The sequence below is a fragment of the Cynocephalus volans genome, chromosome X (assembly GCF_027409185.1).
Source record: "Cynocephalus volans isolate mCynVol1 chromosome X, mCynVol1.pri, whole genome shotgun sequence".
NCBI lineage: Eukaryota > Metazoa > Chordata > Mammalia > Dermoptera > Cynocephalidae > Cynocephalus > Cynocephalus volans.
In genome coordinates this window covers 92,626,449-92,646,821 of record NC_084478.1, presented here as the reverse complement: position 1 = coordinate 92,646,821, position 20,373 = coordinate 92,626,449, and the positions used below count along the sequence as shown (strand labels likewise).

Sequence of the window (20,373 nt, the reverse complement as noted above, 5' to 3'; positions counted from 1 at the left end):
CTGGTGCATTTGGCAATGTTGTTTTTCCCTTCCTCTTGAAACTCTGTATTCTGGCTTCCGTGGCACTGCTCTCATGGTTCCCCTCATGACCAACTATTCCCTCTCTGCTTCTTTTATGGGCTCTTCTTCCTCTACTTTGTCCTTAAATATCAGGGCTCCTCAGGGTTCTTGCCTCAGTCCACAGTACGTCTTGCTCTGTGCACACTTGCTAAATGATTCAGTCTGCTCTCATGGTTTCATGTCCACAAAAATCTTGGTGACAGTCACTTCTCTATCTCCCAGGAGTGTCTGGCCTACATGCCAAACTTCCTGCTAGACATCTTTCAAATGGAGCATACTCAAAGCTGAACTTACCATCTTCCCTCCCAAAACTGCTCCTTATCCAGCGCTCCCTACCTCTGTGAAGAGCGCTGATATCCTTCTGGGAACAACTTCTGCCTCCCCCTCTGACATCTCAGCAGCTTTCAGGTCCTGTCAGTGTACTTCCTGAAAGTTGCTTTGCTCTGCCTTTCCTTCCAGTCCTTATTCTCACTATTCCAGTTACGGGACTCATCACCTCTCCCTTTTAACTGGCCGCCCTGCCTCTCATCTTATCTCCTTCATAGCGTCCTCCACACAGCCATCAGGGTGATCACTCCAAAGTGGACATGTGGCCTGCCTTGCTTTGTTTCCTATAGAGAGTTCCCTCCTCCTACTTTCTTTTTTATTTTTTGAGTTTTGAAGCATAGATCAAATGATGAGACTTAAAAAGAGGAAAGAATAGGTGTGAGTCCAGGTAAATTTTTTGAAAGTGGTGTTAGAGGGTTGAGGATATTCTTTTTTGATGGCTTTTATAATCTCTGAGGTTTGAGAGTTACCTTCTCAGAGTTCAGGTGAGGGAGATACTGTGGTCCAACGTTACTTTTGTCTCTGTTAAAAACCCAAAAAACACAACAGTGATAGTTGTAGGAACCAAAAGAAGTTCTTACATATTGCTGCAGGCCTTAAGATACTTTTCCAATTATGGTCATGTTTTTAGTCATAATCATTTAATTATTACAGTACAATCAATGTCTTAGTGCCTTCTCTCTGTGTAATGTGAAAGGACAACATTTTCTATCATGAACAGCAGCAAAGGGAGTTAAAAGGAACATGGAGAACTGAGTTTTTGAGGCATCTTGAGCCCCCAAATGCTCATACTAGTAGGATAATCATGGTTATCAAAATAATTTCTATTTTTAGAGTTTGTCGTAGGCATTTGCTGTGTAGGCTGTCAATGTGGCATTCCCAGTCAAAATCTAGCATAGCATTTACAGGGAGAAGGAAGAATGGGGCTTTCCCTTTTGTCAGGTATTTCCTATGTGAGGGGATATAATCGTCAAGTTGAAGGTGAGATTGAGGATTAATATTGGAACTTTAGGCTTTACAGAGAAATATTGACCTGATGGTCATTTAAAATCTTGTAAATATAAAGCCATGTAGCATATCAGTAGTGCCTAGGACAGTGTGCTGTATTTAATAATAATTTTATACTTCACTTTTGATTTTAAATTTCTACTTTTATTAATCGAGTCCTGAAATTAATTTGAAATCATTCATTTTGAAACATTTTGGTATATATTTGCTTTGACTGCTTGTTTCGATATCTTCAGGATTGGTAACATCTTTAATTTTTAGGGCTTTCTAACTGCTATTTTTAGCATTATGAATAATCAAAATTGATTTAATGTGGTCTGATTTCAAACACCAGAGTGCATATATCTCAGAAGTAATAAGTCATAATTTCATTCTTTGAAAATAGTGAATAATATTAAAGATATTTGAAATATTTATCGTCTATGAGAGTTATTTTTATATAAACACAATACATATGATACAAATAATGCACAATTTGGGTATCAAGACACATATATGCATGTTATATGTTTCAAATTCTGTTCCAAAATTAAACCCTTACAAGCCAAATGTTTTCAATCATCAGGGGATGTTTGAAAAAAGATAATCAGTTTGGGAGTTAACAGTACTATAATGATAGAAGAATGAAAATGAGATGTAACAGCTATGCCTCATATTTTGTTTCTGCTTTTTTAGATTTCCATTTTGACAGTACCAGCAGAGGAACCAGGATCTTTTGCTGTTCGGGTGATTGAGTTATGTTCTTCAACAATGACATGCATGAAAGGCACCTGTAAGCACAGTCGAGTCTGGTTATTTGTCTTTTGTGTTTGTTCAGGGAGTAAAGGGGGCAGTTATTACAGTTGTCAAGGTTGTGTTTATAGAGGGTACACTTTTTTTTTTAATCATTCACAGTATTTGTTCATACAGTATATGGTCACACAGAAAATCATTTCATACCTTTTCCTTGCTTCTAACATTTCTGTGGCTAAATCTTCACAGGCATGATTTTTTAATTCTCCAATGGAGGAATTTCTGTGACTTTCCAATGTGTTCTGTAATTTTTCTTTAGCTTATTGGAAGGCTACTTTCACAAAATTTCTTTTCTTTTTTTTTTTCTGATTGGTTATGAATATTCATGAGATACAAAGCTGATTGTCACCCCTCGTGCCCAAGATGTGAAGGCCAGATCCATACTGGCCACATGCTCATTACCACAAATTGCGATTGTACCCCGTGTCCCCCACCCAATTATCCCCCAACTTGCCTCCCCCTCCCTTCCCCCCCCCCCCCTCCATTTTGTATCCCAAGATATGTTCTCTCCCTCTGCAAGTCCGATGCACCACTGTGGTATTTCTTTCCTTCTCTCTCTCTTAGCTCCCACATATAAGTGAGTACATGCAGTATTTATCCTTCTGTGCTTTGCTTACAGAGTGGGAGAAAATTTTTGCTAACTCTGCATCCGACAAGGTATTAATATCCATAATATACAGGGAACTCAAAATGTATCTTCTTTACTGCTAATTTTCTTCTTTACTTTCTCTCTTAGTCCCTTTGGGCTGCTATAACAAAGTAGTTTAGACTGGGTAATTTATAAACCACAGAAACTTATTTCTCACAGTTCTGGAGGCTGGGAAGTCCAATATCGTGGTGTCGGCAGATTTGGTGTCTGGGCAAAGGTTCATTCCTCATAAATGGAGCCTTTTACGTCTCCTCACATGGTGGAAGTGGCAAACTAGCTCCCTTAGGCCTCTCTCATAAGGGGACTAGTGGAATTAGTGAGTCCACATGACCTAATCACCTCCTAAGGGCCTGACCTCTTAATACTGTTGCATCGGGGATTAGGTTTTAACATATGAATTGTGAGAGGACACAGTACTCACACCATAGGATTTTCCTTCGAATTCTAAATCCAGTTACTGAACTTTGTTTAAATCCTCGCTTTCTTTTATTTAGGAGACTAAAGTTAAGGACTAGTTTTTCCCTCTGTTCTTTAACCTATATGTATCAAAACTTCCGTCTGCAACACCATTAGATATCATGCCTTCTACAACATATTTCCTAAAGGTATTTCAGTAAGTAGGAATCAGCAAGTGTATATTATACAGCATTCTACCTAGACCTTAACTGAACACTTAAGGCATTATAAAGAAGCAGAAGCTGAGATGCCTGATTTGAAATGTTCATAATCTTATTGCTCACCTTATGGAACAAGACAATTTATTTGTTACTGAGCGCAACATACTAGGCATTTCATAGTAGGTAAAGATGAATAAAATATAGACCCTGACCTTAGGGGACTCACAATCTAGTTGGACAGATAAGACAAACTCAGAAGTAGCTGTGAGATGCAGAATATGAAAGTACCACAAGAGGGGTACTAACAAACACCGCACTCTAAGGATTCATAGGAGGGAAACATAATATCATTAGCTAGAAAATATTTCTTTTTAATTTTGTAAACTTATATTAACTGTTGCCCAGACTGTTACATGGATTCCGAGAATCAGAAGACTAATCTGGTTTGGCATAGTGAAAGAAAACTTAAATGGGGAAGTGTAGAGCTACTACTAAAACGTGGAAAAATGTGGTTAGTTGAGGAAAAGTGGGGATCTTGATGCCAGCAGGAAGAGTGAAGAAAATTTGTTCATTGCTGTGATCCCAAATTTCTATTGGAAAAGAAGCTCAAAGGAGGCTTTTCTCCTTTTATAGTAATTTCTGGTACAGGTAAATCTTTACCATGACGGTTGTTATTATTTTATCCTATTGCTTTAACCATTTTTTTCATTTCTTTTCATCCGTGTTAGCTTCTAGATATAAAACTGCACCTATCATGGCTTTTGTATATTACATTTATTGTATGTTGTGAATATATTTGTAATTTATTTTTATAAATTAGTTTTCTGTGTGACATATTTTTATATCCCCAGTTTAATAATACATGTTCACTATTGACAATTTGGAAGATGTGAAAAAGAAAATTACTATAATCCTTCTACATAGAGATGATAAATACTCTTAGTGTTTGGTTCTTAGTCGTTTTTTCTTTGTATGAGCACACACATATATTTCTATAAAAATGGAATACTGTTTTATATACTGTTTTGTAATTTGCTTTTTAAAAGAATGCAATACAACAAAAACATTTTTGCATGTCTATGATATTTTCAGTGATTGTGGATAGATATGGGACTTTTAACATTTAAAACTGAGGTTGGGCCTCAGTTTTTTCTGCGGTCTTTGGCTGGAGTAGTACCGTTATTGTCTAAAAGTTTTCTGTCTTGCAAGGCTGCCCCTTTCCTGGCCCTTTGCTGGAAAGAGCAAGCTTTTGTTGGGGCTTTTTAGATCTGAGTCCATTGGTGTTTTTAGGTTGTCAGTTTCTCTGGCTCCCAGTCTGGGATATATAAGGCAAAAAGATAACCTAGGTAACCGCCATTTTGGTCTGTTCTTTTGGTCCCAAGGTCCCTAGACAGTCTGCTTTCTTCTTTCCACTTTTCAGAATCATATGTTTGTTTTATATATTATGTCCAAGATTTTTAGCTGTACTCAGGAAGTATTTGGAAAAGTTCCTGTATTCGTTCTGAAAGTGGAAATCCCAAAGTGTCTAGAGTTTTGAGGCTTTTGATTTATAATGTCAAAGTGCTCTCCCCCCGAAGGTGTACCAACTTACATGTCCATTAGCAGCTTATAAGTAAGCATGTTTGTTTCTCCAGTCACTCAAGAGTACAAGGTATTAGCTTATCAAAACTTTTTTGCCAATTTGAGAATTGAAAAAATGGTATTTTGTTTCATTTGCATCTAATAAATCATGAAGTTGAACATCCTTTCCTGTTTATTGGATATTTATGCTTCTTTTTGTGAATCCCATGTTCATTTCAATTACCTATTGGATTGCTTGTCTTTTTCTTATCCACTTAAAAGAGCAGTATAAATATTAAGGATGTCAACCCTTGGTCTTATGTGTCGCAAGTATATGTCTTAGTTTATTAAGCATTTTTTTAAAAGTATAGACCACAGGGCATTATCATAGGTCTTGGGGACAAGACAGAAAGAGATAAAAGATAAAAAATGTAATTTTTGAATTCACAAAGCTTTCAATGTTCTGGAGAAGAGAAAAACAAAAACATAATTAAATTAAAAGCCAACAAACACAGCAAATCAAGGTAGCATAAACTAAGGATACAAGCAGTGAGTGTTAAATAGGGGACAGATCATTGTGTTCTAAAATAATTTAGGAATGTTTCAAGAAAAATATGGGATATGATCCTGGCCTTAGGAATTATATGTAAGAAGCTTTATAGTTTCATATTATAATGATGATGTGAGGTTTGCTGTTCTGAATAAAAATTTTTTAACTCATTTTATACTGTAAGGGGCAAATGTATTTCTGTGTGTGTGTATGTCCATATGTACACACATATATGTGCATTTATAGGGACATCAGTGTATAGGAAGCAAATTCCAAAGAGTTTACACAAAAATGTTAGCAGCAGCTGTCATTCCTAAATGGTGGGAATACAGGTAACTTATTTTTTAGGTTTTTCTGTTTGTTTACCTTGATTTCTGGTTCCTCTACAATATGAATTAAAAGCCGACATTTAAGCCACACGGATAAAAGACCATATTAAAGACATTTGACATACTATCCCACATGTCTTACTGTTATAATTTTGATTATGTATAATTGAATCCACAGTTTGTGGTGTTTATTCCCAGGCTGTTATGATATATGAATGTCTCAAGTGGTCATTAAATTTGACCATTTTTCTTTCTCTTTCATTTTTATCAAATCTTCTTACTTTATTATATTATTTCCTGAAACTTAAAGCACTTTTCCAAATTGCCCTGCAACATACTAATCAGCGACCCATCTTAAGCAGGTCAGCCCTTTCTCACATGGCTCCTTCCTTATTTATCATCTGGATTCTGTTCCTGCTTAGTTCATTTATTTATGTGTGTATGTATATTCTCCCATCCCAAACATTTTCTTCAGGTCAGCTGATTCAGGAAAGTCTTTCTACTGATTGGGAAGGACAAAGCATACCTCTTGTGTTCTATAGTCATATGTAGCATGAAGTCATTCTGTGATCATCACATTTTCTAAGTAATATAATTATTTTAAACACCCCCTGGACGTTTCTCTGGAAGTTTGACATTGTTTAATTGCCAGTATGTTCTCTGAGGGAAACACTAATACACATTTCACATCTGTGTGTTTGTCTTAGTAGCTTTCTCATATAATTATATTTATTCACAGAATCACTACAAAGAGATCAAAGAATTTCCCTCATATTCTTAAATTCATCAGAGTACAGTGTCATGTGGCAAGAAATGGTGGAAGAGCGTCTTTGCCCTGTCCAAATATAGAGATCGACTGCTTTTGGATGAAGTGTATTCCTTGGCAACATCTGTTAAAGCAGTTTGTGATGAGGCAAACTTTTTTTTTTTCCCCATTGTTTTTACCTGTTTTTTTTTTTTTTTTTTTTTTTTTGGTGGCTGGCCAGTACAGGGATATCAAACCCTGGACCTTGTTAGCAGCACCATGTTCTAACCAACTGAGTTAACCAGCTAGCCTTCAAACTTTTGTTTGATCATTCCCACATTGCACACAGGGACTTTCAGTCAACTGAGTAAGGGGATTCTAAAGTTCTCTATAGGTCTTTAGGCCTGCCTGGAGGAAAACTGAACCAGAGAGATAGCAAGGTCACTTGCCCAAGGTCATATGGTGATGTTTGTCTTTGAAACATAATAATGATGGCTATCATTGAGGATTTGCCAGGAGCCAGGTAATGGGCTAAGCACTTCCATTCATTATTTCATATAGTTCTCAACATAACCCTATGAAGTGTAGGTACCTTATTAGATGAGGAAACCGAGGCTTAAGGAGTTTAATTAGATTGCCTAAGATTACACATCTTAGTAAATGGCAGAGCAGGGATTCAAACATATTTTTTTCTGATTCAGGACCCGCACAGCCTACCACTGTAGTGAAGCCGAAAATTTAAAATATAATAATGCTGCCCTTATATACTTTTCTTTTTCTGGTCATAAATCATAAACATTGTGCTTTTTCCTGTCATACAATAAGAAAACAATATCCTAACATTCTGGGATGATTGTCATTTAACAGATATTTATTGAACTCCTACTAAAAGCTGTGTACCAAATGGATATAAATGTATTGGGGCTGTTGTAAATATTCAGTGTTTATAAAGCATTTAACACAATGTCTGGCAAAGAGTAAGCATAAAATAAATGGCAGCTGCTATTAAGAATAATAAGAATTCATTGCTAATATACTGGGTTATGGATACTACATATAGCAAAACATTCTTTTTAATATTACCATGTTTTCTTTTGCCTTTGTGTCTTTGCACATACCGTTCCCTTGACCTGTAGTGGCCGTGCCAACCAGTTAAATGCCTCTTCATCCTTCAAATGCTAGTTTAAATATTACCACCTTGCCCAAGCCTTTCCATGCCTGACTCATTCATGCCATTAGGCTTTCGCTCTTCTGTTTAGATAGAACTCTGTACTTTACTCTAGGTTACCATTTATACTGTTTTAATGTTATGATTGCTAACATGTATTAAGCTTTCACTATATGCAGGCACTGTTCTAAGTACTTTACATGAGTTAGTTCAATATATTCTTCACAACAACTCTGTGAGATATAGATCCCATTGTCTTCTCTGTTATTCAGATTAGGAAACTGAGTCAAAAGAGAGGTAAATAACTTCTCCAAGGTCACAGAACTAGTATAAGGGAGAAGCAAAATTTGAACCCACGCTTTCTGGCTCTAGAGCATACACTTTTAACCACCATACTATACTGCTTCTCAGAGAAATTATAGCATAATTATCTTTGTACTTCTTATCCAAAATGAGGAACAGGACCATGGGTTACCATTTCTTTCCCTAGTACTTAAGCAGGTATGTTATGCGCTGTTGAATAAATGAAAATGAACTATATGCAGAGTCCTGTTTCTTTTTTTGTTTATGAGGATGAACAAGTTTTTAAAATTTTATTTTTAATTGACAAATAAGTGTATATAATTATGGGCAACAATGTAATGTTTTGATATGTTTACTGAAAATTGCCAAAAGAGTAGATTTTTTTTTTTTTTTTTTTTTTAATTTTATTTTGTCGATATACATTGTAGCTGATTATTGCTTCCCATCACCAAAACCTCCCTCCCTTCTCCCTCCCCCCCTCCCCCCCGACAATGTCCTTTCTGTTTGCTTGTTGTATCAACTTCAAATAATTGTGGTTGTTATATCTTCTTCCCCCCCCCCCCGGTTTGTGTGTGTGTGTGTATGTGTGTGTGTGAATTTATATATTAATTTTTAGCTCCCTCCAATAAGTGAGAACATGTGGTATTTCTCTTTCTGTGCCTGACTTGTTTCACTTAATATAATTCTCTCAAGGTCCATCCAAGTTGTTGCAAATGGCAGTATTTCATTCGTTTTTATAGCTGAGTAGTATTCCATTGTGTAGATGTACCACATTAAAAGAGTAGATTTTTAATGTTTCCCCCCCCCAAAAAAATTGTAAATATGTGAAGTGATGGATTTGTCATTTAGCTTGATGTAATTATTCCACAATGTAAACACATCAAAGTCTTGTTTCTAAAGTGACATTTTCTAACTTTAAAGTTGAAAACTAAAGTTTCTGGGAAACCAACTCATTAGTAAACGAGAAAACAAAGAATTTTAAAGCACACTATCTTAATATGTCATAAAATTAAAAAGAAAAAATACGTTAAGTTTTTTTTTTTGTGTGTGTGTGTGTGTGTGTGTGTGTGCCTAATGTTGTGGGAATCAATTTCTAGCTTGACTTTCAAGGAAATTTAAAGAGAATACTAGTACAGTGGAAAGAATATTGGCCCAGGAGTCTACAGAATTACCTCAAATTAGTTATTTAACCTTGGATAAGTTTCTTAATTTCTTGAGACTTTGTTTCTTCATTAGAAATTTCTAGTTCTTCACTGGAAATTAGTCCAAATGATCTTGAAAGATCCCATACAAATCAAACACCCTCAGTGGTCCAGATTTTCCATGTGTGTGAGAAAAGCCACCAGTTCTACATACATGTTTGATAATGTATGACTTTATTTTAGACAAATGGCTAAGATTCTTTTTCTTCTAAAGCCCTGTCTGATTCCAGCTTTCTCACTTGTTTCTTCCATGATAAAATTATCTCCCTGAGCTTTACTATAGCTTAATCAGTTTATCAGTACAAAGCCAGCAGTATAGACAAATGGATTGGCTTTGGTTTTTTAGTCTCAATAGTAAGGCTTATAACAAGAAGGTTGACTAAAAGGGTTAAGTTTGAATTTATCATTTACACTTTGCCTTGTTCCAGAGGAAAAAAGAAGCTCATGTTCATTTTTAAGTCTTTTATGCATTCTTCCTATAATAACATGCATTATGTTAAGAGTCCTAGTTAATATAATAGAGTTATGGTTGATATAATATGTACAGGATTTCAGAAATACACTGAAATGGAAACTGACATTTTTATCATTCACTTCTATTACTTAAAGTTTGGCCTCTTTTTTTCCTTCTCCTTTTCTTATGCTTTGGGCCTGTTCACAGACATTCAGGAGCACTTTCTAACTTGGACATTAAAGGTCTTTAATGGTGTATTTTCCTGCTGCTGCCCTCATTGAGAGTCATTGATGTCATAAATAGTTGCAAGCTGTTACATTCTCAGTCTGTCATCTGAAACAGAGTTAGTCTGATAATATCATGGAAGGCTTTAAACCACCTTGTCCCGTTCTATTGATTTTTTTTTTTTCTGTTTCAAGTCAGAAAAAAGAAAAAGGTGAATATACCATGTGTTTATTTTATGTATCCAAATCTGTTCCCAGCTTGTTTATTTTCCTCTTTTGAAGCTCCTTGATTATAGGCAAATAAGTTAGTTTGAATGTTACATAATCATTCTCTTCCCCAAAGACTTTTACGTCTAAATCTATTTTAAAGGTTTTGTCTTTTTTCCTGAAGCTATTGAATAGAGCATGTCTTGAACACAGTAGAACAGGTTGTTAAATTTTACATAATTCCTTATTCACAGAATAATTTAGAAACGTAATTTCATTATTCCCCATATCAAGCACCAAAAACTGAAAATGCTGAATATGATTATTTGTGGTGTAAGATCCTCCCTTTTCAGGGAGGGGTGTTTGGAATTTGATATTACTCGTACTTGGGAAAAAAAGCATCTTCAGAAGAATTTGTTTCAATTAGAATTCTTGAAGACTTTTTACCATTCAGTCTGAATGTTCTTGTTTTTATATATCTAGATTAGCTATGTTGTGGATTTCCCATATTTATACTAACTATGATGTTAAACTATTAATGATTATCCATTTGTTCGTGGTTTTGTTTAGTATTCTTCCTAAATACTATATCTTATGTCTAAATGTTGTGTCAATTTTATATTTAAAAAACAATCATTAACTCTAACTTTGGTGTGGTGCCGCCATTCCTTCTGTGTTTGGTCTCTGCACCTTTCACAGAGCTTCCAATGGCACCGTGCTGGGACAGGTTATGTGGAGGTTCACAACTTCTGTGGTCCATAGGAGGCACTATGAGGAGGGTCCAGGGAAGAATTTGCCATTTTCAGTGGAAAACAAGTGGTGGTTACTAATTATGATTACTTTGTACTTTGGATCTGGATTTGCTGCACCTTTATAGTAAGACGCCAACTGCTTAAGAAATAAGGATATTTTGGTTTATCCATTCAACAGATACGAAGAATGTTTTAAGAGGCGCAGTCTCTTTGAAAAATAGATCAAACTCGAACTCATAGTATACTAGATATATTTGTTAAATAAACTTATGACATGAAATAAATAATTTTTTCCAAACCCGGTGGGAAAAAAAAATCATTAACTCTAGATGGGCTTTGTTGTGACTTATTTTCCCTTCAATTACTTAAGATAAGTAGACAAATACATCTAAACTTTGGTCCCATTTTATAAGTGGCGGGCATGTAATCAGTATAGCCAGCTGAGTGGAACCAGGTGCCTTCACTTGCCATAAAAATTGAGACTGTAATGATGAAATCATGAACTAAACTCATCATTCTTCCTGTTGGAAGAATCACTTGACAAATGTTGGCAAACAGTGTAACTAATGCAGTTATACCTGAGTAAATCAAATGTAATCAAAATATATACCAATGAGACTGTGACTTTTACCCATTCCTCAAAGGTAATAAAATGAAATTTATAGAAAGTAAATGATGTTAACTTTTGTGATTTAGAGTTCAGTTTAACAAAGAAATACATATAAAAGATATATTAATCATGAGCAAATTAGCTTGTTTGTAGATGTACTTATTACAAAATTATGGCTTTTAGGGAAAAGATGCAAATTCATTAGTAAAGTGCCGTACACTGTTCATATGAATTTGATCCTGTGAACAATCCTGATAAAAATCTCTATAGATAGGGAAGCGGAGGCCTAGAGAGATTAAATAACTCTTTACGTCTCTTGATACATTTTTATAATCTTAATTTTATTGCTTTTTGTTATTTTTTAAAATTTATTTTTAATCGACAAATAATTATGTATTTATGGGGTACAATATTATGTTTTGATCTTTGTATACATTGTATAAAAATTCAGTCTGGCTAATATAACCATCACCTCACCAACTTATTTTTTTGTGGTGAGACCATTAAAAATCTATTCTTTTAGCAGTTTCAAAATATGCATTATTAACAACTGTGGTACCATGCAGTATAGTAGATCCCTAAAACTTATTTCTCCAGTCTAACTGAAACTTTGTACCTTTGTTCAACATCTTCCCTTTCCCCAACCCTCTCCTCACAACCTCTGGTAACCACCTTTCTATTCTGTCTCTGTGAGATTAACTGTTTTCTAGATCCTACATGTAAGTGAGGTCATGCAGCATTTGTCATTCTGTGCCTGGCTTATTTCACTTAGCATAACGTTTTGCAGTTCCATCCATGTTGTTGCAAATGCCAGAATTTCCTTCCTTTTTAAGGCTGTATAGTGTTTCATTGTGTATATCTACCACATTTTCTTTATCCATTCATTTGCTGATGGATGCTTAGGTTGCTTCCATATCTTAACTATTGTGAATAGTGTTGTAATGAACATGGGAGTGCACACATCTCTTTGACATACCTATTTACATTCCTTTGGATATATACCAGAAATGGGACTTCTGGATCATACTGGATTTCATCCATGTCTAAATCTAGTATTAACCATAGAATAGTATAGTATTAGTATTAGCCAAAAAATCTGAGATGAGGAAATTTGAATTTGTCACAGGTCCTCTGCTCTTAGCTTATGTTATTCTTTCTGAACACATACTAAATACACACTTGTTGACTAATTCTGATTTTCAGTTTATCTTCACCTTTTCAGTATCTACTGCTCAAATTTGTCCGTTCTTGAATCAGCACAAGCTTTTACTTTCTTCCCATTGAGAATGGGGTAGAAATTTGTGGCCTTTTTCGGTGTAATTCAGGGTTGACCAATATTACAGTACTTTATATTAAATATTATTCAAATACTTTGTCACATTCAGTGGAATATAATATATAAAATTCATTCTGTAGTCTTTGTGAAAGAGGATCTTATATTAATGTTTTAGGCATCATGTAATAAGATAGAATGTATAATTCTCTCAGTACTTTCAGTTTTTCAGGAATTTTAATTTTTCTTTTTACAAATCACACTTTTTAGATTTTTTATTCTTCATCCTGTGCTATGCAAATACTGCACTGTAGTCCTAAGTGTGTGACCAAGAATGTACTTAAGACATAGAAATACCTTGTAGTTCACTTTCACTTTTTAGTCTCTTTAATAACTTTTCATGTTATCACATAAGTATGCAACTGATATCACGTAAGTATACCTCCATATCATATGGGAATGGTATCTGTGAAAGACTCTTGCAAGGTAAATAAATAGTTCAGTTAACAAGGGAGATGCATTCTGTCGACATACTATTGTATAGTGGTGGAGAACATAGGTTTGGTTCAAATCCCAGCTTTTTACTTACTACGTGACTGACTTTAAAGAAGTTACTTAATCTCTATATGCCTCAGCTTTCCTATCTATAAAATAGGTATAATGATAGTGTCTACCTCAGGATTATTATCAGGACCAAATTCATATGAACAGTGTATGGCACAAGTATGCAATAAATATTAGTTTTTACTTTAAAATGAACCACTAGAGTTAGAACTCTAGGAGCAGTAGAGGTGTGTTCCAGAACATGGGTAGATGCCCTTGGAGACATATCTTAGTGGGCTGAGCCAGTCAGTGATTGTCCTCATTTATTTCAGAAGAATTTTTTGCTGCAAAAGCAGACTTCTTACCTGTATAACAGAAGCCTCTAGCAGAGATGCCTCTTAAGGAAACCAGAAATGCCTTTTGTTCAAAATAAAAATGTTTTATATAATTCGTTAAATGAGTTTTCCTTACAGTGGAAATGACGTTGGATAGGAAAGATCTGAAAGATGTTTAGAAATATCCATTTGCATATAAACGCTGTTCAATAATACATTATTTAGCACCCCGCAGTATGCTGTAGTCTTCCCAAATCCATTCTTCAGGTAGCTGAAATGTATTCTTTTAGAACTGAAATTTTATCTTAGCAATTTTTTAATAGTTAACCTTTCTAGCATGTATCACACACTTTCTCACCATCCTGTACTGAATATACTAAACATATTTTAACCTTTTCTTTATAACTAGGGGTATTGTGAACATTATTTCAGCCCATTATAATCCAGCAATGCCCTTGAGGCTTATTGAGGCATTTCAGCCTGTTTGCTTCTATGTTAAATGACCCCCTACTGTTGCGCTTTTAATGTTTCTTGCATCTACATTTTATATGTCTTCCTCCTTTCCCTCTGTCGGGCTGTTTTCATGCAACTGGTAGGATGCTCTTTCTGGTATCCTTTCTTTCTGCTAATCTCCCTTCCCCCTTATTTCCTGCTCATAACCTGCAGAGGGCCAGAAAACCAGGTAACTAAACTTGTTAAAATTGCATGTGATATTAATGTAAACAAATTCTGAGCAGTGGCTGTATTAGTCTAACTTGGGTGCTAAAAAGGCCCCCCCCCAAGTGGTGAGGGAGGGCAGGTACACTTATTTCCTGGTTCTTGGTTGTATGTGAAAGAAAGACCTCTGAATAAGTGAGATACTACTTGTTGGGAAAATAGAACAATTTAATTAGGCCCTCTAGCCTCAGGACCGGTTTGGAGTGGTTCAGTAAACAAATTGTGTGTGTGGGTGGGTGGAGTTGGTGCAGCGCTGAGGCTTGGCTGGCGCCTGCCTCCCGTGGCCGCCGCCACACCAAACCGCCATGCTCTTGGACCTATGGCTTCCAAGGCCCTGTGTGCCGGTTACCTAGCTCATTGACCTGTGTGTGAGGGGTCTGGGGACCCAGCCTGGCATGTGAAGGATTTGTGACCCAGTCTGTGAACGGGCTTGAGGGGTCTGTGAGCTCCAGACCCAGCCCTAGCTGGACAATTGGCCCAGTCAGCAGGATTAGGGGCAGATAAAAGAGACTGACAACTGGTGTAGTCGAGTAGCTCTACAATTGGTGAAGTCGGCAGGATTCTGACATAAGCCTAGTGCGATACTCTATAATTACAGCATAAAAAGAGACCAATATTGCTTAAGCTGGGATTTTGATACACTGATAGGAAGTCATTGTTATCCAGTAATGCAGAACTTTTCTAAGCAACCCTGGGTTAGCTTAGTTTTTGTATCTTTTTTATAGTAGTAAAATTACATTTTTTTAATGTGTAAATCAACTTAAATCTTCCTCAGCTAATTTGGTTCAAGTTATTGAGATTGTAAATATTTGCAATTTATTTATTGTTTTATTCAAAGTTAAACAAGTCATTTTTTTTCAGAAACATTTTGTTTTTCAGGATATACCATATATATTTATTTTCTTACTCTTCTTTTATCCTAAATAAATTTACTATGGGATTTATTTTCCTTTTAAATTATTTGTAAATGAACAAAACATTTTCTCTGCAGTTCTTTCATTTGACTTTCAGATTCATACTCTTTACGATATTCATATTCTAGACATTTTGAAATCTTTTTTTTTGTACATAATAATCAGGCAGTAACTTTTATTCTGGGATTTGATATTACGGGATGTTATTTATCTATGATTTGATTCTATATTTGTGAATATAGAATGAAAATGTATATATAATAAAGAATATATATAATAATGAATAACCCAGAATTTTATGTAGGTACTGGTTTATATACTCTCTTCTACTTTTATGACCCTATTAAGACAATGTTATATGCCTTTCATAAAAATGAGTTTAGATAATGGTTTAAAACAATTATCAGTGCCTTTTTTCTTTTCTCTCATTTGCTTTTTGAAAATGTGATATTTTAAAACTTTTATTGGTATTGTCTTGAAGCACAGATTTGATTTTACAAGTAAACTGATTTTTCCTTGTGATCTTAAGTTGACATTGTAGGGTTTTTTTCCTTAATTTCTACTGAGAAAGTATAAGCTAACGCTGTAGTTTTTCATTGTTAGATTCAAGAACCAAATTGTGTGCCATATGCTATATCAAACTCAGTTCCTCACTTGGTACCACAAAGAAAATGTGTTTCTGACCTTTTCTATCTTATTAGCAGTCATGTATTCTTACATATGCTATATTACATAAATTACATTTGGTCTTTATGCCTATATGAAAGATAAGTTATGAACCATATCAATCCCTATATATATAAATTATGTATTCCTAGTTACACAACAAAACATACTTGTCTAGCCTGTACTTAAAGATTCTTTAAATGCATTTGGAACAGTTTCGCCTACTTGTATGGAGACTTCTGTATGAGGCAACTTCAGAAGCCTGAGGAATAGACTTCCTACCTTTTTCAGCAAGCATTTGCATATGTTTTATATTTACATTTGTAATGCCATCAGTTTTTGGTTTAAAATCTGTCATAACTGAAAGAATCATGGCTGATGAGTAGAGAATTAGCTTTATAAAACTTTAGACTAGAAGAAGTCATGAAAATGAACTAATAACCCCACCCTTTCTGTTTAATCATGAGGACACTGAGGCCAGAGAGAGAAACTAACTTGGCCAAGTAGAAATAGAGAACAGAAGTAATACCAGACCCAAGTGACCATCCTCTTATTGTCACTCTGCTACTGTCACATTAGACTTGCCACTTTTAAATGTGCTCATTATTATAGTTGTGTAACTCCTTAGTAGAAATCCCACTTCTCATGTGTTTCAAAACAACTCTTAAAGAGAGATTGGTGTTCCAAACTAAGTCTTGGAGAGCTGAAAGTGTATTATTTCTAGTTTTGTGCTGAATGATTTCTGACTTCTAAATTTCAGGTGCTCTTTTTTCAGTGATGCTGATTGTGACTGGCACTCCATTCATCAAAGTTTTTGAAGGATTATGCCTACATTCTGGGAATTAAAGCTTAGTTTGCATTGAGGTTTCTTTTATGCCAATACAAATCTGAGTATATTGCCAACGGCAGAATTGTGATAGAGAATACATTTTGTCATCTTTTTAGCCCATTAGCCTTTATGTAGTTTCTAAATGAAGTAAAGGGGCATAGTTTATAAGAGGTAGAATTAAGATTTAAATTTTTTCAGTCAATTATAATCTTACATGATGCTTGTGGGAAATGTTTTCGCTTCTATTGCGTCTTCCACAATCATAGTAATAGTCAATTGGTACTAATGAAATGTAATACTTTTAGGAAAGCATTTATCCTATCTGATCTAATGTGTGGTTGTTGTTTTTATTGAGTAAGTTAATTCTGTGAAAAATTAAAGTCACGGGATGCAAAGAAGTATTTTATGTAGAGTTAAATTTTTGTAGAAATGTGACAACACATTTACAGGTTTGGTTTTAAGTTTACCTTACAGCCTTAAGGTCTTTAAACATTTTGCTCTTATACACTTATACTCTTGAACACTTGTAAGTTGACATATACAATTTTTTATCAGAAGGTTCAAATAATTGCAAAGAATATCATTTCTAGCATTGTAAATATTGATTTGTAGTAGTAAAATTGTAACATCACTCTTTTAACTATATTCAGTGCAATCTAAGTACTAGGGATATTTGATACGTACCATCACCCATTTAGAAAACACATGGACATAGAATTTTTGTTTTTAATTCCTTGTGGTAATAAGCTTCTAAGTATTAAATTCTTCTGGATAATTAAATATAATTATTATTTGTACAAAATTAATTTAACTATCATAAATATATTGCAATTTTGATTAATAATTATTAAGCATAAAAAGTAAATTGTATTGAACTGTATCACTTAATGAAGTGGAAGGAGGTGGAGATGAGCATCTGAACGACAACTTTCTTACAGTTGTTGTACCTTGCAAAAAGTCCTTGTGTATCCTCGTGCGTATCTCAGTTTGAAGACTGCTGCCTTAAGCGGATGGCTGCACGTCTGCAGGAAATTATTCCAGTCACACATATCATTTAGTGACCAATGGCAGGCTCTCTGCAGGAAGACCACCTGGGCTTCAATTCCAGCTCTGAGTCCCAGGTTTTCCCTTTACTGATTGTATAACTATGGGAAATCTGCTGAACCCCTCTGTCCCTGTTTTCTTATCGGTAAAATGAGGATAGCAGTTGTCTGTTGCACAGATGAAATGAAATAATACTTGTAACATGCTTAGAATAGTGTCTGACAGATGTGTTAGCTGTATAGCCCATACTAAATATTCTTTAAAAATTCTTCTGAGAATTTTTTTTGAATGCGTAGTACTTTTTCATATACATATTGAACATTACTTTATCACTTTGTAAAATGCATAAATATTTTGCCCATTTAGGGGTGGATTGTCTGTCTTATTAATTTATAGGAGTTAGTTACGTATCCTAGATATGAGGCTTTTGTAACTTGAAAATATGGTAACTGTTTATTACCACACTAATCTTGCCTTTTTACTCTCTTAAAGGTGTGTTTGAAGAGAAAGGTTTTTTTTCCTCAACAAGATTTTTATTTATTTTTTACTGAAGCATAATTGATTATACATATTGTTGGGATACAGCGTTGACTATCATCACCTGTGTACAACATTTGTTGATCAAATCAATATTATCAGCATGTTCATTATTACAAATTGTAATTATTCTTTATGCACCTTATGCAATCTCTCCTCAACCCCCTGTCTCTCCCCCCCCCATCTCTGGTAGCTAACCATAGATTTGTTCATTCCTGAAAGATCAACGTTTTATTGTGGTCTTTTCTTCTTTCCTTCTACCTTAGCACTCACCTAGGAGTGAGGACATGTGGGATTTCTCTTTCTGTGTCTGGCTCATTTCACTTAACATAATTTTTTCCAAGCTCATCCATGTTACTGCAAATGGCAGAATTTCATTCTTTTTTAAGGCTGAGTAGTATTGCGTTGTGTATATATACCACAATTTCCTTATCAAGTCATTCATTGATGGACATTGAGGTTGTTTCTATATTTTGGCTATTGTAAATAGAGCTGCAGTGAACATGGGAGTGCAGGTATCCCTTTGACATTATGATTTCCATTACTTTGTGTATATATGCAGAAGTGGGATTGCTGGATCATATGGCCGTTCTATCTGTAGTTGTTTGAGAAACCTCCATACTGTTTTCTGTAATGGCTGTGCTATTTTACAGTCTTATTAACAGTGTAGGAGTGTTCCCCTTTCTCCACATCCTGGCCAGCATTTGTTATTCTTGGTCTTTTTAATAATGGCCAGTCTAACTAGGGTGAGATGATATCTCAGTGTGGTTTTGATTTGCATTTCCCTGATGATTAGTGATATTGAGCATTTTTTCATGTGCCTGTTGGCCATTTGTACGTTTTCCTTTGAAAAATGTCTCTTCAGCTCCTTTGCTCATTTTTAAATTGGATTATTTGGTTTTTTTTTACTGTGAAGTTGAATTCCTAATATATTCTGGATATTAATCTATTATCAGATGTATAGTTTGCGATTCTCCCATTCCTTAGGTTACTTTTATGCTCTGTTGATTGTTTCCTTTGCTGTGCAGGAGTTTTTTAGTTTGTTATAATCCCATTTGTTTATTTTTTTCTTTTGTTGCTTGTGCTTTTGGGGTCTTATTCATAAAGTCTTTGCCCACTCCTAACTCCTACTCCCTGAAGTGTTTCCCCTATGTTTTCTTTTAGTAACTTTATGGTTTTGGTCCTTATACTTAAGTCTTTAATCCATTTTGTCTTGATTTTGTTATATGGTGAGAGGTACAGGTCTAGTTTCATTCTTCTTTGTGTAGATGTCCAATTTTACCAGCACCATTTATTGAATAGGCAATCTTTCCCCCAGTGTATGTTCTTGTTGCCTTTTTCAAACATCAGTTGGCTATAAGTTTGTGGGTTGATTTCTGGGTTCTCTATTCTGTTCCATTTATCTCAGTGTCTTTTTATTACAGTACCATGCTATTTTGGTTACAATAGCTTTGTATTATAATTTGAAGTTGAGTAGTGTTATGTCTCTGGCTTTATTTTGTTTGCTCAAAATTGTTTTGAGTATTTATGATCATTTGTTGTTCCATATGAATGTTAGGATTGTTTTTTCCATTTTTGTGAAGAATTTCATTGGCTTTGATGGGGATTTTACAGAATCTATAGATTGCTTTGGGTGGTATGGACATTTTCACACTGTTAAGTCTTCCAGTCCAAGACCATGGAATGTCTTTCCACCTTTTGTGTCCTCTTTAATTTCTTCCAGTAGTGTTTTGTAGTTCTGTTGTAGAGATCTTTCATCGCCTTGGTTAAATTGATTCTTAGATTTTTTTGGAGGGGGGGGGGTGACTGTTATAAATGGGCTTGATTTCTTGATTTCTTTTTCTCTTCTGCTGGTTTGTTTTTAGAGTACAAAAACACTACTGAATTTTGGATGTTGATTTTTTATCCTGCAGCTTTACTGAAATTGTTAATCAGCTCTAAGAGTTTTTTGGTAGAGT

The 20,373-nt window shown here is 34.9% G+C and overlaps 1 protein-coding gene across 1 annotated transcript in view; it reads left to right on the top strand.

Annotated features, from left to right (window-relative positions):
• The window catches only part of CHM (CHM Rab escort protein), a 176,679-nt gene that overhangs the window by 132,714 nt on the left and 23,592 nt on the right, over positions 1 to 20,373 (top strand). The window contains exon 12 of the mRNA XM_063083178.1: positions 2,071 to 2,167. Coding sequence (XP_062939248.1) covers positions 2,071 to 2,167 — 97 coding nt within the window. The remainder of the gene's footprint in view (positions 1 to 2,070; positions 2,168 to 20,373) is intronic.